The 16,074-nt window shown below is 42.2% G+C and overlaps 2 protein-coding genes across 7 annotated transcripts in view; both read right to left on the bottom strand.

Moving 5' to 3' along the window:
- Nucleotides 1–7,581, bottom strand: part of dip2bb (disco-interacting protein 2 homolog Bb) — a 43,961-nt gene extending 36,380 nt beyond the window's left edge. For all 5 annotated transcript variants that reach the window (XM_072382303.1, XM_072382305.1, XM_072382304.1 and 2 more), the window contains exon 1: nucleotides 7,324–7,581. In XM_072382303.1, coding sequence (XP_072238404.1) covers nucleotides 7,324–7,408 — 85 coding nt within the window. In that variant the 5' untranslated portion in view covers nucleotides 7,409–7,581. The remainder of the gene's footprint in view (nucleotides 1–7,323) is intronic.
- Nucleotides 7,582–8,124: 543 nt separating this feature from the next.
- On the bottom strand, nucleotides 8,125–16,010 carry atf7b (activating transcription factor 7b). Of its 2 annotated transcripts, XM_072382301.1 has the most exons (12): nucleotides 15,913–16,010; nucleotides 14,895–14,956; nucleotides 13,545–13,641; nucleotides 13,257–13,384; nucleotides 13,024–13,149; nucleotides 12,756–12,913; nucleotides 12,443–12,539; nucleotides 12,208–12,327; nucleotides 11,914–12,063; nucleotides 10,477–10,665; nucleotides 10,273–10,378; nucleotides 8,125–10,129 (listed from the first exon to the last, which is right to left on the bottom strand). In XM_072382301.1, the coding sequence occupies exons 2-12, from the start codon at nucleotides 14,940–14,942 to the stop codon at nucleotides 9,894–9,896; spliced, it is 1,455 nt and encodes a 484-aa protein (XP_072238402.1). In that variant the 5' UTR covers nucleotides 14,943–14,956; nucleotides 15,913–16,010; the 3' UTR covers nucleotides 8,125–9,893. The 2 variants fall into 2 exon arrangements, with proteins under 2 accessions (XP_072238402.1, XP_072238403.1); XM_072382302.1 differs by lacking the exon at nucleotides 15,913–16,010 and having other exon boundaries at nucleotides 10,039–10,156.
- Nucleotides 16,011–16,074: the final 64 nt, after the last annotated feature.

Below are 16,074 nucleotides of genomic sequence, written 5' to 3'. Positions count from 1 at the left end.
CGTCTTACGCCCTGGAACTGGGAAGTATGTATTACGTCTCACCAAAGATCTGACAAATTCATATCATGGATGATCTTAATCTAGCATGATCTGCCATCAGAGGGAGAGTACAAATCACATCATTAAGTGAATAAATACCAGAACTGTCCAACTTTCCTTTCCTGCACTGATTGGGCAAAGTGTGATTGGCTGTGACACGATTCGGATGATACTCAGTGGATGTATATGGCAGGGGTAACTCATTTAATAAGCGGATGGTGAACAGAGTTTGTGAAAGGCACGCCGTGTCCTGTTGCATGCTGGGATGGGTGCGCCATCTTGTAAGGACTGCTCACCCACTAACTCTGAATGCTGATGTTGTTAGTTTTGTTTCACTAGAAACAAATGTGTTGAAGAAGGGAAGCGATGGAGAATACAAAGCAAGAGAAAAGATGGCCCTTATCAGAAGAAATGGATTTAACCATTAATCAACCCGCTATTGTGCCAGAGTTCAATCTTTCACAAAATATGATCCAATTTATTAATAGAAATATTATACTTCCAAATACAGTCAGCAGAGCAGAGTGTACATAACAGGGAGTTACCGTATATGCATTACTACTGAGTTCCAAATGTATGTTTTAATCTAGAAACGAATGAAAAACGTATTTTTTTTAACTTGCAGTGGACAGATACATTTAGCATTTGTTTATTGGAAGTAGAAATGGACAGACATTTGATTTTAGAGGTTGATCCTACATTTTGGGGGTAGAAATACTAGCTGTGCACACGCGACGGTGTGACATCCGAACATACCGAGGTCAACTTCACATTCTCTATAACCGCAACTACATCAACATCCTGCCTTAAGTGTAAAATAATGGAAAGAACTTTACACACGAAACAAAATCATCAGAGTATCACGAGTAAAATTCTTCTGCATCCAGGCAACCATGTGATGACATGATTTCAGCTAAAATTGTGAGGGGAATTCATCATAATATATCGTTTAGATCAGATCTTCTACCCCTGATTAAAAAAGTGTGTGGGGGGGGGGTTTACCCCTTTCATGCTGCAATCTATTTTAAAGATCTATGTTTTTGGAAAGAATGGTCTTAGACAGACAGGGCAGAAAAAAGTGGCACATAAGCAGAGATGGATTAATCCATAGTGGGTTTCAGACTCTGAATGGCATCACTGAATAATACCAGGCTTATCCAGGAAGAATGCATTTTATTAATTTTAATGGAAGAGAAACTACAACAATGCAGCAAGATGGGGGAAAAAACTAAAACCAACAGAGAGCATTTAGAGTTGGAGGGTGCAAGAGAGAGAGAAATCCCCAGCAGCAGTCCAAGCCTAATGTGACTCAAAGGCTAAATGAGCCAGGCATGTTGCCCCCTGATGCTGTGTGACCTAGATTGAGAGACGCAGGCAGGACTATAATCTCTCATTTCTCTCCCTCTCCGTCAGTATGGAACGACATGCCGACATGTAAACCGGCCTGTCCTGCACATTATCCTGGGCAGACAGCAGTAAGAAGGATGTTCAGCAGATAATACACACATCCAGAGGTTATCCACCCGGCCTTTACAGCAAGGACCGAGACGCTAATTAAATTACTGAGTGCAGAAAAATTGACAGCAAGTAATAGCAGCTTGTGGGGAACTGTATGCTTATTGGACACGTGATGCATTTATAGAAACCCACAGGTGCACACAATGGACCAGTAGAGATGTCATACTTTATCGGCCATGCATAGAGTTGCACATACTTTGAACCTTTAGAAATGTAAGGGCTGAAATGACATGTGGTTTTTAATACTACAAACAAAACACTTTTGTTGAGCAACAGTAGCAGCATAGGTCTTTGAGCTGTTAACCTCTGTTTGTCAGTCCACTCAAATATCTCAACTGCAATGGGATATATTAATTAATGACATCCTCATCAATCTCAACTGTACATTGTGTGTAGTTTGCAAGAGTACGCCTGCAAACAAGTTCAACTACAATGGTGAGCATTGTAAACATTAGCGTCACTGTAACAGGCTTAGCATGCCAGTGTGAGCACTTATCTAAAAGTACTGGCATAGACAAGCTGTGACCAGTCAAGGAGTTGACCTGTGACATCTGCTGCAGCCATGTGCTGCTGACATTGCATCTTTTGGGTTCTGTGGGTTACAGTCTTGGACGTTTACTGGTTTAATGGCAATGTCAGTGTCTTGCATTCTTTTGCTTTGAGCACTGAACGATCCCTGAGCAGTTTCTGCTGTGTTGGTGGGATGCCTTTTCAAATGACAGAAAAATATGCCTCAGCTAAAAGTAGCTATAGACATCCGGGCCATCAGGGAGGTGTTTAGTCTGTAAGATGAAAAGTAATGCTTGAAACCTAATCAGGCAAAATCATATTCTTTTAGGATCAATGTCTATTGAATTATGGCATTTATTTCAGAAGGACGACCAGCAATGTTTGGCTAACGGAGCCAACGATGTTGTGGACTCACCCAAAACACATTCAAAAAAGGCTTGGAGAGTGGCAAAGAAAAAAAAGTTTATAGAATATAAAAATAACACTATTCTGAAAGATTTAACAGATTAAATGGTGACGGGTGAGAATCATACATAAAAAATATTTTTCTCATGGTAAAATTGCACAAAACCTGGGTATTTCAACATCTACAGTGTACAAATTTTGGGGAAAATTCAAGGAGTCTGGTTGCACGGGGACAGAAACCAGTATTGATGCGCATGACCTTACAGCGATCAGGCGGCACTGCATGAGAAACCGTCATGCCATCATGATCAATATAGCCATATGAGCTCAGGAGTACCTTAGAAAATAACATTTTTAATCAACACAGTCGGCTGCTTCATCCAGAAATGTATCCTGAAACTGTATCATGCAAGGAGGACGCATATATCAACTGTGCACAGAAATGCAGCAGAGTTCTCTGGGCAGGAGCAAATTTCAGATGGACAGAACAGTGGACACATGTTCTGTGGTCAAATGAGTCAATAAGTTTCAGCTGACATTGGGTTCTTAATGCCAAAGATGAGAAACACTCTCATATCTGTGTAGGTATCACTGAAACAGAGGTGCAGATGTGAATTTGGATAGACATATGCTATCATCAAGGAAACTCCTTTTTGAGTGGGGGGGGGATGAGAGATTACAGCAGAACAGTGCAAGACCTCATTGTGCGTGACTTACAACAGCACAGCTGACAAAGTGCTTGTGCTCGGCTGGCCTGCCTGCAGTTCAGATCTGTCTCCTACTGAAGCTGTATGAGGCAACACGATCAGGAGAATCAGACAACAATAACCATGGAGCTAAAGAGCAGCTAAAATCTTGTGTTAAGCAAGAATGGACACAGATTCCTCTGCAAAACTGCAACAGCTAGTTTCCAAATGATCAAAAGACATAATTCAAAGGAAGGGTGATGGAGCACAATAATGAACATGTCGCTATCCGTGGTCATTTCGGACTGTTCCAAAAAAGAGTCCATGTGCTGTTTGTTCATGCAGGCAGTTATGGGCAATAATTACATTCAAAGAATATGGAACATTTAGGGGTCATGGAAGTAATCGCCTGTGAAGGGCAAAAATGGCATCCACGACAGCACAGCTGCATTGTAAAGAATGCTTCTTTAGCCCTACGCATTATCATTTTTGTCTAACCCTAACCAAGTCAAATTATTTGCCAAAGCCAACCAGAAAGTGAACATTTGAGGACTAGTACAATGAAGCTGGTTAGTTCTGAGACTGAAAATCAATTATTTTGGTATTTCTAACGAACACGAAGTGAGCACAGCTCTCTCTTGCTGCACAGAATGAAGTTCTTGCCGACAACAAACATGTCGTGCGATATTGTGCCCAGACGCACCCAGTGGATGGCACGCTCTGGCAGAACCTTCCGATGTTGACATGATTTCTCCGCATAAACAAGCATAAACAATATATATAGCTATTGCACCTGCACCGGGACGATAACAGACATCTGGTTACATGGATGTGAGCAGCACACAACACTCCCACAGCTAACAGAAATGAACAAAGAGCACTAACACAAAGGAGGGTTTCAGAAGGCAGCTAAAGGAGCGAAAAAAGTGAGGCCCGCCAGCAGAATCTGGAAGATGTAACAGACTTTGCACAGCAAAAAGCCAGACGTGGATACATGTAAGGCGAGTTGTAGCTTTTGTTTTGCCTTTGACAAAGACAGCTGCACATTGATCCACTCTGTCCTCACCTGTGTCGATCACTGCCACAGAGAGTGATTTTATCTGCCGTTGTGCTCGGACATCAGCTTCTGTCCAGTTTCCTTAATGTCGTCAGGCGTATGACATGTTTGCTGTTGCTGTTGCAGCTTGTTTTTTTTTTACTTGCTGCTATTGTTACTTTCAGTGTGATGTTAATTGTGAGCTTGAAGCGTGTCACTGGGCCTCTGCCGGCTAATATGTTTTCATCGGTGCGCATTGAAAAATGATCAAATCAAGCAGGCAATGCAATAAAAACAGGGGTTTAATCACAGTTTATTTTTGAATATCTCAACAGTTTTGTACTGAAACAGACAAATGGAAAGATGTGTCTGTAAAGATGGCTGTGATGCTCATGCACCTGCATCCACAGCATTCCACAACACCATCATAGAAGAGGACAGTTCAGTGGAGGTTATAAACAAGATTGTAAATGTGAGGAAACTAATGTGAACTAGTTTTATTTCGAGACTGTGAACTTAGTGTGGAATTGCAAATGATTAACTAGTTCAGGTTAGACTTGCACAACTTTGATCTGTGATCCCTTTGAACTTTCTGCCATTCACCTTCACTTTTCACAACCATATCAGAGGTAATGAACAAAGGCTCCGCGGACACTTCGATGCCCACAGATATTCTGGGGCTGAGCAGCTTAAACAGTTGTGGTTTAGTGCTCTAAATTCCAGTCTGGCTCAGTCACCAAGATATTGACCCCCACAAAGGTTTTCTTTGTGTCCTTACAGTCATGGAAGTTAAAGCAGGTGGAGCTCTCTCTCTCTCTGATACACACAAACACATAACACACTTGCACTGAAGCCCACTTCTATTTCTGTCATGAAAACAAAATGCTGATGCACATTTTCCTCTCTACGTTGCTAGGGGATACCCATCTTTGAAGAAAACAATGAGGGGGATTGTTGTCATGTTAAAGATATCCATGAGAAAGTTTGAGACTCACTGGGTGTCCAGCTGCTGCTTGGCTTGTGCCATCGGCCTTGTGCAGGCTGAGTGCACGTTTGGGCAGACGGCAAAGGCACTCGATCACTCTACAAGTTGGAAATGCAGGAGCAGGACATCTGGACAGCAGAGCCTTTTCGTTATCAAAAGAAATGTGTCTGGTCTAAAGTTACAAATGACACCGTGGCGCTCAGAGGCTGGGTGAGTGTGCACCAGAGAGACAAGCGGTGTCACTTTACCAGTCGGTCTCACTTAAAAGACTAAAACCATCACAGGTAACTCTGACTCATAGAAGTTCTCATAGATTTCCACTTGCTCTGCCAGCAAACCAGCTGCAGAACAGCTGGGAGCCACTTGCAAAATTATTGTAAACAAGGACTGCAACTAACAATTATTGTCTCTGTGAAATTATCTGCAAATATACATTAATACATAGACTTCTTTTCTTTCTTTTTTTTTTTTTACAATCGATTGAGTTTTTTTTGTAAAATGGACAGAAAATGGTGATGGGTATTTTTACAAATCCCAAGATGATGACTTAAAATGAATTGCATTAGAAATGACATGTAAAAGAGAGGAAAGGAACCAGAAATAATCAGCATTAAGAAGTGGAATTCATAGAATTTAGACTTTTTTCAAATCAAATTGTGGTGCTCACAGTGATCCTTTTTACTGACATTTAGAAACTGTCAACTGATCGATCAATCTCAATACAAGGGGACTTGAAACAATGCAACTGCGATTTGATGGCAAGCAGCTTGTTTACTTTTACGTTGCTAAATCAAAAAAATATTTTTTTTTAGGGGGGGGGGGGCAGTGTATAAAGCAATCTGAAAACAGCTGGTGAGTTCTTTATAGAAATGGACCAAAACTATTTCACAAAGAATGTCATTAAATGCTTCCGTGCCACTTACTTATTATGCAATCCCATGACGGCGCTCAAACCCCAACCCACAACGGCCTTATTCATCTGTTACTGGACTGACTACATCCTTCACAGTCAAGCTTCTTGTATTTTACCAAGAAAGGAGTTGCTGCACTAATAACATTAATCCTAATTGTTATGTGCTGTACACATGATCAGTTATGTCATGTCCACCTTATCTCACCCATGAGTCGATCACACAGAACATTCAATCAATCCACCATTGTTATACTCATTATCTGGGACTGTTAATCGCAGTCTATTAATAACCACAACGCACATGCACTCTTTCATACAGTACAACATGTGCAAGGCTATAAAGGGGGGCCGTCTCCACCGAGGTTCCGACATGTGAGGTGAAGTTTCACCTGTCCTCCTACGAGCACGGCAGCTCAAGTTATGCATACGAGTGCATGATGGAGGGGGGACTGAAGACATCATTAGCGACACATACCTCCTCCTGCTTGGCTCTATGAGAAACATAACATTACTCATCCACCCCCGGGCACCTGAGAGCTGCACAGCACCAATCCAACTGCTGCCTTGTGATTCACAGTGTGAGGAGGAGACTTGCATAACAGCACGATCCATATTCCCTTCTCCTAAAATCAGCTTTTTAAAATAAATAACCCTCCTGTATCTACTGCAGATCAGGGTTCATACTGTGAGAGCAGCAGAGCTGAGTATTTTTTATTTTTTTTGGGGGGGTGGGGGGGGTTGCAGCATCATTTAGTGCCCACTGATCTCAGAGACTGCACACATGACAAACTTGACCCAAATTCTTCCACAGGAGTGTGTGCTCATTTAACTATAAAGCAACGTGTGGAAAATATGTATGTGGACGATGTCAGTGATAAACAACATACAGGGGGGGGGGGGGGGGGGGGGGGTGACAAGGCAGAATAATAAAATAAACATTTTTTTCATTTCATGAGTCGCTGCCTATACAGATAACAATCCCTGTATGGCTTAAAAGAAGCGATGTCATTTGACAGAAATAAAGGCTTAAAAAGAGGTCAGTGTGTGTTTTTATAATTTCTTATAATCGTGACCCGATCCACTGCAGCAGCTCCGAGTCTCACCCAGCTGACACGGGAAGGCTGCCTGTGCCCGACTCCACATGAACACACTCAGGATCCCTACTTTACTTCAGTTTGCATCAAATATCGCCGCACCTCTTAACTATTTAACCCTTGTATGAGCGCCCTACCTTCGGATAGCTCCAGATCCAACTCCGCCAGCTGGTCCCTGACCTCTTTAGGCAGAGCCGACAGATCAACGCTGCGGTCGCTCATCGTTGGAAGCACAGCAGCCTGCAGGATGTTTGGAATATCTCAAATGACGGTGGGTATAGTCCAGCATGAAGCTACGGCATAAAATCAAGAGGTTGACGTGGTGTTTACTCCATCTCCGCGACTCCCTGACACCGCCATGACTGTGGAGGATAGGAGCAACTCGCCAGAGTCCGACCGTCACGTGACCGGGGTTGATGTTAATTGCTGTGACAAGATGATGGGATACGGCAGGCTCTCTGCTCCCTCTGCCGTTTGTTTTCACAGCTGGGAGGAAAAGCAGCGTTCCACCGGACCCAACTCACCTGCCGCATTCACCTGAGGTGGAAACGAGCTGCCTCAACATGTATCTCATGTATCAACATGTATCTCTATACGTTAACAAATAACTGGGATCTGGTTATATAAACTTTGAGTCCTAGTAGTTGTAGAAAAGCATTTAACCATTAGTGTAGGTACATAACGATTATTAACTTCGATTTTTATAGTTGTGTGATTAATATTAAACCAAAAAAGGGAAATAAAAATTCTATTCGTTTTAAATTGGACCACTTATAGTTACTGTACCCAAACAAACATGGCCACCGGAAGTGACAGCTGTCTGTCTAAATGTTTTTAAAAAAAAATCTGTATAGCCTGAGTTGTTTCGAGACTTTCTATTCAGTGCTATTCTGGCTCCAGTTAAGTCAAGAGAAAACATAGAACTCAACTTTAGTTGAAATTTTTCATTAATTTATTTTTACCATTTGCCCGAGACAATTTATTCATTAGTTGAGACTATACACAAGTATTTTTTCCCATCTTGAGGCCTGAGTATTGAACAAACTCCCTGTGAAGAGATAGTCCTAACACATTTTTTAGTTCAACATCTGTCAAACATTGAAAGAAAAAAAAACAAACATCCTTTAACAAATTAAGGGGATATAATATTGTGTGACAGGGGAAGAAAAAAAAAGTCTACCATTCCCACAGAGAAAGATAAAACCTTTAAAAACAAGATGCTGTATTTTTTTTTTTAAAAAAAGGAAGGGGGACAGGGGGAAAAAACCCAACATGACAGTCTTGGAAGTACAACATCATATAAAATAATCTGCATTTCAAAACTAAATGTCAAAAGAAGCACCTTGCACAAGTATTAGGCCTACTTCATGATACAAGACTGCCTACTATCATGGTGGAAAGCACCAAAGAAAGGACATCTGTAACCGACTACAAATGTGCTCTAATCAACATTCCCATTCACTCAAAAACACTCGTCTTCACATTTACTTTGGTCGCCTCATAACTATAGCTTCTGACTGAAATAGACCAAACCCCTCTTAGCAGCTGGACTACACGCATCAGCTAAAAGCAAGAACATTGATATTCAATAGAAAAATATATTGCACTACTCTTTCCTCAACTGAAATGCTTGGGTGTAGGATTTAAAATCTAGTATGTTTGATTATCATTTGAAAGTCTAAAAAGACTAGCCTTTTTCAAGTGCGTTACATTAGGACTGAGGATGGAATCCTTACATAACAAGAACATCTTTTTTTCTTCCTTTTTTTGTTTTTTTTTGCATCAATAGTTTCATGTTACAGGAGAAAAAACAGTGACAGTATGATGGACTACACACAAACAGTGGTATTCTTCAGCCTTGAATAATTCATGCAGTCGATAGGGTTTACAAAGGACTAATATCATGACATCCATTCTAAATGAGTTAAAAAAAAAAAAGACATGTCAGGCACACAATCACAGGGTAAACAGTGTTCACATCTAAAATTTGGTTTGTTATGAACTCGGTTGACTTGACCATCGAGTGTGAATACGGAGAATTAATTCAAAAGAAAAACAAAACGTATAAAAACTAAGGGATTGGTTGGGAAGTAAACATTCAAAAGAAAAAGAAAAAAAAACAACTTAAAGACTTTCCAGGCTGCCTTTTACTGCAGCCAGCCTGACAATCTTTCATCAGATTTTAACAACACAAGCGAAACATGACGTCGATAACTTGCATCAGGCAGAAAAATCTTTTCTTACAAATGACAAAACGCAGGATATCTTACAGTAAAACCGCCCGCCTGGAAACAAACAGGCCTCATCACAGCCAGCGTGTGGGAAGAAATTGGACAGCTGTTGCTTACTGAAGTGAAAAGAACTGATAAGATTTTCATTCATTGTTTTCTTCCAAGCCTAAAACATTTTCAGACAGTCTTAACTGAATAAGAAACGACCCCAAACCCTGTAGAGCGAGCGATCCACGTGTTATTCGTATTTACATATGCAGAGTGACAAAGCTTCTCTGAAAAGGGTGCCTGTTGGAAGTGGAGGGTGGACAGAGGCACTGCACCATGTCTTTGTGTGATTACTGCAGGTTGTGAGGGGATAAAGTATCTTAGTCTGGGGTGTGGGCTGAGGGCGGATCCCTCTTCACAACAACTCTTTGCACCTCTCCGGCCTCCAAACGCCCCTCAAGTTCATTCTGGCTGCTCTTGTCCGCACATCATCTCGGGGCTGGCTGTGACTGCGTTGCCATGACAACACCACCGGGCTGGCCCGACCCCATGCCAGCCAAGACGGACATGGCCACTGCCTCTGCAGCGCGGACGTTCAGCCCGTTGATGGTGGCACCCGGGCTTGAAGCGGAGGCGGGGGGTGGCGGCCCGTGCTGAATAACGGCCGCCGGGGAGCCGATGGCTTCAGTCGAAGTGTCCCTGGAGGCTTCCTCTCCTCCTGCAGCTACAGACAGACAGAGCAACATTCACCCTTAGAGAGGTGAGCGAGTAAAAATAGCACATTAGATGGATGATGGATGAAGCCTGACATGAGAAGTGATATAGTACAAGACGTTTGTTCGTCAGTTCAGTATCTTGAATGGTTACCTAAGAAAGCCGCCTTTTTCTGCATGACTGTGACAGGGCAGTCTTTATGAGCGAGGAGGAGCTGCTTCAGCTGTGCCACCTCATTCCTCAGTAGGCTTACTTCATTCTAATGGAAAGACAAAACATGCAGCACACATGTCAATCCCAGCCCTGTCAAGGATATCACTGCAAGATCACGTTTAAATGGTTTTGTGTACAACTCACCGTTAGAGAGACGTTCATATTGGCGAGATCATCTGCCTTTTTCTCCAAAGAGTTGACCCACAGCTTTCGTTTTTGTCTGCAGCGGGACGCAGCCGCTCGGTTTCTTTCCAGAAAACGCTGCCTCCTTTCGTCGGGGTCCATCTCCGATGCACGCCTCCGGCGACCCCCTGTTGGCTGAGCAGGGGACACCTGGAGAAAGAGAAGGGTAAAGTTCACGACTGAAACACTGAATGCAATGTTAGTTGATTAGATACGTTAGAAAGCCGACAGCTGGCTGCACATCTGTCTGAGTTCCAGACAGTTCCAGACACAGGGAAGAGGAGACACCGAATAGAAATCAGCACCTTCTAACAGGGTTGTGTCGTAGCTTCTGTTTTATTTGTGCTTTAGAACGTAACCACCGTGGAACAACCTGAAACTAATGTTTCACTTCTGATTCATTATTTTGCTCCTATAATTGTTCTCTTTCCTCACATATTCACCAGCCCGTTGAAGCACAGAGTGTCGCACTCGTTAAACCGGACATGACTTGGCCCTGTATGAATATTTAAATACAAACAGTAGCAACTATTTCTGAGGCGCATATTAAGAGTTATGGAGGGAACTGACCAACACATGACTGACAAAAAAACAAAAATAAGACACTGGGAGTACCCGACTTATCAGAAATGATTTTTACTGCAAACTTTACCCAGAATGTTCCAGCTATTTTCAAAAGTCCCATCTCCTGACCATGGCTATACGGGAAGGTACAATATCTCCCCTATACTTTGTTTAGTTCTTGCTTTTCTGTGGTAAAAATGCATTGTCTCAAGGAGTAAGATCCACTAATAGTCTCTAGTTCCTAGGGAAATTCCTATGATTAAAATGCAGGCTTGATTTAATTTTCTATGTTTCTGTTGAACAGATGAATGCTTTATGCTACATAAAGAAACACAAACTGTAATAATTCTAGTGCTCTGTTCAGCGTCACCTCTGGGTATTTATCAAACCGGAAAAAGAAGACATCAGCAACATAATCGAAGTTACACGTTTAAGTTATTTCTGTTAAAAAATCCTTCACGCCTTAGAATGACTTTAATGTGGCTCTCCATCTCTACCTCCACCACTTGCCTGACTGCAGTGGCTCATGTTCAACTCAAACCGTCTCGACTCTTCAGCTTTACTATGTGGAGAGGCGTTCTCGTGACTAGAAATACTACGGTGTCCTTTTGGAAGAGCGTACCTGAGGCAGGAAAAGTACACTGTGGCTGTTGCTGTATTTTAATATGTAGTTAATATCTGCTATGTGAGCAAGCACGGCCAATAAAGAATCCAATGTTGAAGTATTACTTCAGAGAACCATGTTCTGATTTACATTCCTCTCAATCGAGGGTTTTCTCTGCATGGCAGTGTGGTCTTTAGTTTTATCTGTGCGCAAGCTTAAGTGGTGAGTACCTGTGGTTGGGCAGGTGATGGTGCATCAGAGTTTTGAGAGGGCTGCTGGCTCTGTTCCTGCCGCTGGGGGACAGCGGGGATGGATCCTGATCCGCCACCTGCTCCATCTTGCGCTCCTGGGCCTTGATGAGACAGAGCTGCCTTCAGCCGCTTTAAAGACACACAAACAACAACCCATGTATAACATAGTGAAGGTGTAGGAGCAATCTAACACCTGTAATAACTGTATGTACATAAATGGACACTTGCTCAGAGCCTGCAGCCAGTTAATGACGATTTGACGAGTGATCTCACCATCTTGGTCTCAGAGTGAAGGCCATATCCGGAAGGTGAGGACGAAGCACTGCTCGCCCCTCCAACAGGGGGTCCTGGAATCCCAGGGATGTTTGGCACTGTGTTCACTGGCCTCGCAAGCTCCATGTAGAAACAAACATTCACAAAAAAGGAAAAGGTAGAAACAAATGGGAGGGTAAAATACCATTTCAAGTACAATTTGTTGCAGTTTTCTCCCACTTGTGAAGTGACTTACAGATATAACAGAGGTCATCTGTACAGGACTGGGCAAAAGAGGCACAGTCTGTCCATTAGGGAGGTGCCTCACCAGTGGATATGCACTTGTGGGGGAGCTGTTAACAAGATTAGACACTTTTACAGTAAACTGATGCTGCAAAATGATTTGACTGACTGTTTAGGTAGGTGAGGACTCTTAATCACTAGCAAGTCTTGTGATGGCTGTATTTTTTTTTTTCGTACGTTTTGCGAGTCATTACTTGAGTTTTGCAGATACGGCTGCAGGCCAACAAATGCCCCATAAAAGCAAACAGGAACTCGATGAAGTTTACCCAAGATGTCTGTTGGAGGGTGGAGCTTGTGTGATCACGGAGGTCGGAGATGGCAGAGTCGGGTGTAGTGGGTCATTGCTCAAGTGAAGGGGAAGAGAACCTGGACGCACAATGGTTGGAGTGGGAGCCGAACTTGCCAAAGGCTTTGTGGGAATCTCCTGTTAACAAATTCATAATCTAACTTCACATGCATGCATGAACAGCAAGTCTGGAAAGCACTCTGCTGACCACACAGTTTGCGGCGACGCATTGTACTTTCCCCTCTCACCCTTGAGTCTCTGCTGTTATCAGACATGCTGGATGATGAATCAGGGCTTTCAGGAGGAGAGGAATCAACTTGTAAAGGTCCCTCATCCTCTTCTTTTACTTCTGATGGTGTTTGTAATGATGTAGCCTTAAAGACCAAAAGCACAGATGAGACGGTGAAGGCCTTCACATCATCTAGTAACAAGAAGAAGCCAACAATGTGCCACTGATTCAACATTCATCCTTTTTCCTCACAGGGTGTTTTGTCCGTTGCTCGTCATCATGTGCCTTGCAAAACTCCTGTTCAAAGGAGCTGGCCAGCTCATTGAATAGACCGACCTCCTCACAGTTCTTCAGGAAACGTGTGGGTGTAGGCGTCTGGTCTGCAAGAAAAATGACATTAGTCATACACATTAGAGCACAGAATTATCGACTTCCAAACAGACATGCAGTGGTATAAATAAATATAGGCCCTTGGAGCATCGATAACTTTATCACTCTTCAGTTTAGGTATCTAAAAAAAAAAAAAGAGGATATAATTACCTGCAATGATAACGGAGTCTGTTCTGGCAGGACCAAATTTTAAAGTCATTTCATGCTTGTGTTTGTGGACTGACAAGTGGTCTTCATTTGTGAATCTCTGCAAGAGACAACAGTCAGTAACATACAGACAATATACAGGTTTAGTATGGATCTAAAGGAGACAAAGAATGTTATTATTCTGCTTGCTGAGTGACAAATAACTAATCAAAAGAATTTAGTCATAGTTGACTTGTGACGAATAATAGCAGCTGCTTCTTGAACATATGATCAACACTGAAGTAGGCCACTATGAACCTATGTGGTCGATCATCTTCGTTTCCGTGCAGATAGAAATTAGCTTTAAGCCTAAATTTTCGTAAATCATCAATTAGGGGTTGAACGTGCACATTTTTTTTTTTTACGCCTGTTCCAACTACCCATTTTGTTTTTCTATTTTATTTGATTGGATCTGACTAGCTGATTCAAATTTTGAGCAATTCCATTTGTCTTTTTTTTTTTTTTACAAAAAACAGAAATGAGAATAAACACAAACATTGCTGCAACTTCTGATTTAATAAAAGAAGATTTGACAACATGGTCACAACAAAGCGTTCAATATCAAGCAATTTCCTAAAAATAACTTCAAATCACAGTACCCTCTCTTAGTCTCTGTGAGCTCCAGTTTAAAGGAAAGTGCTGTTTTGAACTCCAAATCCAACAGGAAAGATAGCAGGGGTATCTTTTTTTTATTTTTATTTTTTTATAGTGCCGCATCTCATAGATGGTCCTTGAGCACTCTCACAGGCAGCTGCACAGAGATCAGCCCAGAGGATGGCTCATTTTGATGAAAATGATCACGTAACTCAATGTACACTCATAGTTTGAAAGACGTTTGCACTTTAGCATTTTGATAACGACTTAATAATCAAAAGAGTTCAAATGTGAGATGCAGGTGTGGCGCACTTGAAGCTACAGCGAGAAAAGGCTGATCTGTTGTGCTGCCTCGCCGAGTTCATATGTAGTCACAAATGAATCATCACATCAGTCAAACTGAGAATTCATGTGAACACACTTTTTGACTCAGAGGAGAAGTTCCACACAGATGACATTTTAAGAGCGTTTGCAAGGCTGTAATTATACAGTATGTGAAGCTGTGCACATGGCATAAACCATCCATGCCCATATGTGTACATTTTACCAGCATAATAGTCTGGTCAAGATTAAGTTGTTTTATTGGTCTAATCTGGTCACTGGCAAATAAATCTGTGCATCTCAGTTTCTGTTATTATACCATTTTTTGCTGCACAATTATTGAGTATTAATGGAAGTGAACTGAAAGAAAGAAGAAAAAGAACAGAAGGGAAATCATACCTGCCCACACCCAGGGGCAGTGCAGACAAAGGGTCGATCATCCCCCATCTCAGAAAAATGTTCTGCAAAAAAGAGCAAGAAATAGAGCAAATGGTTTAATTTTTTTTTCCTTTTTACATACTGAACTTGGGTGAGTGCTGTGCAATGGCTAAATATGACTGGAAGCTTTCAAAAGGGGCACTTCTCTGTTGATCCATACTCTTTTTAAATGCTGTCAATGTCATTAAGGCCCGTTGTCTGTGTCAAAGTTGCAGCATCAGCATGACTTTAATGAGGACCATGCACCTGCTGAAAGTTACGATCTGTGTCTGCGATTCCATGTGCTTTCCTGTCACCGAAAGCATTTAAACAAGTCACATCACAGCTGGTTAGGAGGGATGTACACAGGCCGAACACTGACGGCCTGTTTGAAGCATTTACTCTGGACTCATTTGTGGACCATCAGGAGAAAGCGTTCAACGATGAGGCACTAGAAGCCCAAGCAAGTTACCAAACAATCTGTCACAAAGTGTACTCGACTCGTCCACTGTTGGCTGTTTTCACTGGCTATCTAGACTGCTTCAGTCTGAGATCTAAGGTGGTAAATATTTGACATTCTGAAAGATGGGCCGCAAGTTATCATATCCTTACAGTTTAGTACATCTGAACAATTTAATCCAGACCTGATGTCATTATTGTGAACGTGTAAGCTGCTGTCATGGAAAACAATAACAAATAACGGACAGCTGGATACGCCTCGCAAAGCAATCTTTTTACAGTATCTTACAATATTACCACTGCTAGCCATGTTCATGCTAACTGCTAAGCGAAGCTCCATTAGCTTGCCATGCGAATTTACACTAACAGGTCCGCCAAGTCGGTAGGTAGCTAGCATTACACGTTAGCATGCTAATGCTAATGAGAGCTATGCTGAAATGCAGTGGCAAGAGTGTATCACATGTCTCGTCAGCATTGACAGAATATGATTCACTGAATATTGCAAGAAATGTTATATGACCCAAGATCTGCCCAACCTTACCCGACGTTTAAACTGCCTCTTCACTCCTCCCTCCCTGCTCCGGACAGTGCTGCTGTACTGCTTTCTGCCTGTCCGTTGTTGACACTCTGACACTTCCATTACCCAAATCTCGCGAGAGCTAGAACTTGGCAGTGTATTACGTAACATGATTGATCTGTCAGA

This window comes from Leuresthes tenuis, unplaced genomic scaffold (assembly GCF_036924035.1).
Source record: "Leuresthes tenuis unplaced genomic scaffold, fLeuTen1.0.hap1 SCAF_3, whole genome shotgun sequence".
NCBI lineage: Eukaryota > Metazoa > Chordata > Actinopteri > Atheriniformes > Atherinopsidae > Leuresthes > Leuresthes tenuis.
The sequence above is the reverse complement of the archived record's forward strand: the minus strand, read 5'-3'. Positions and strand labels throughout refer to the sequence as shown.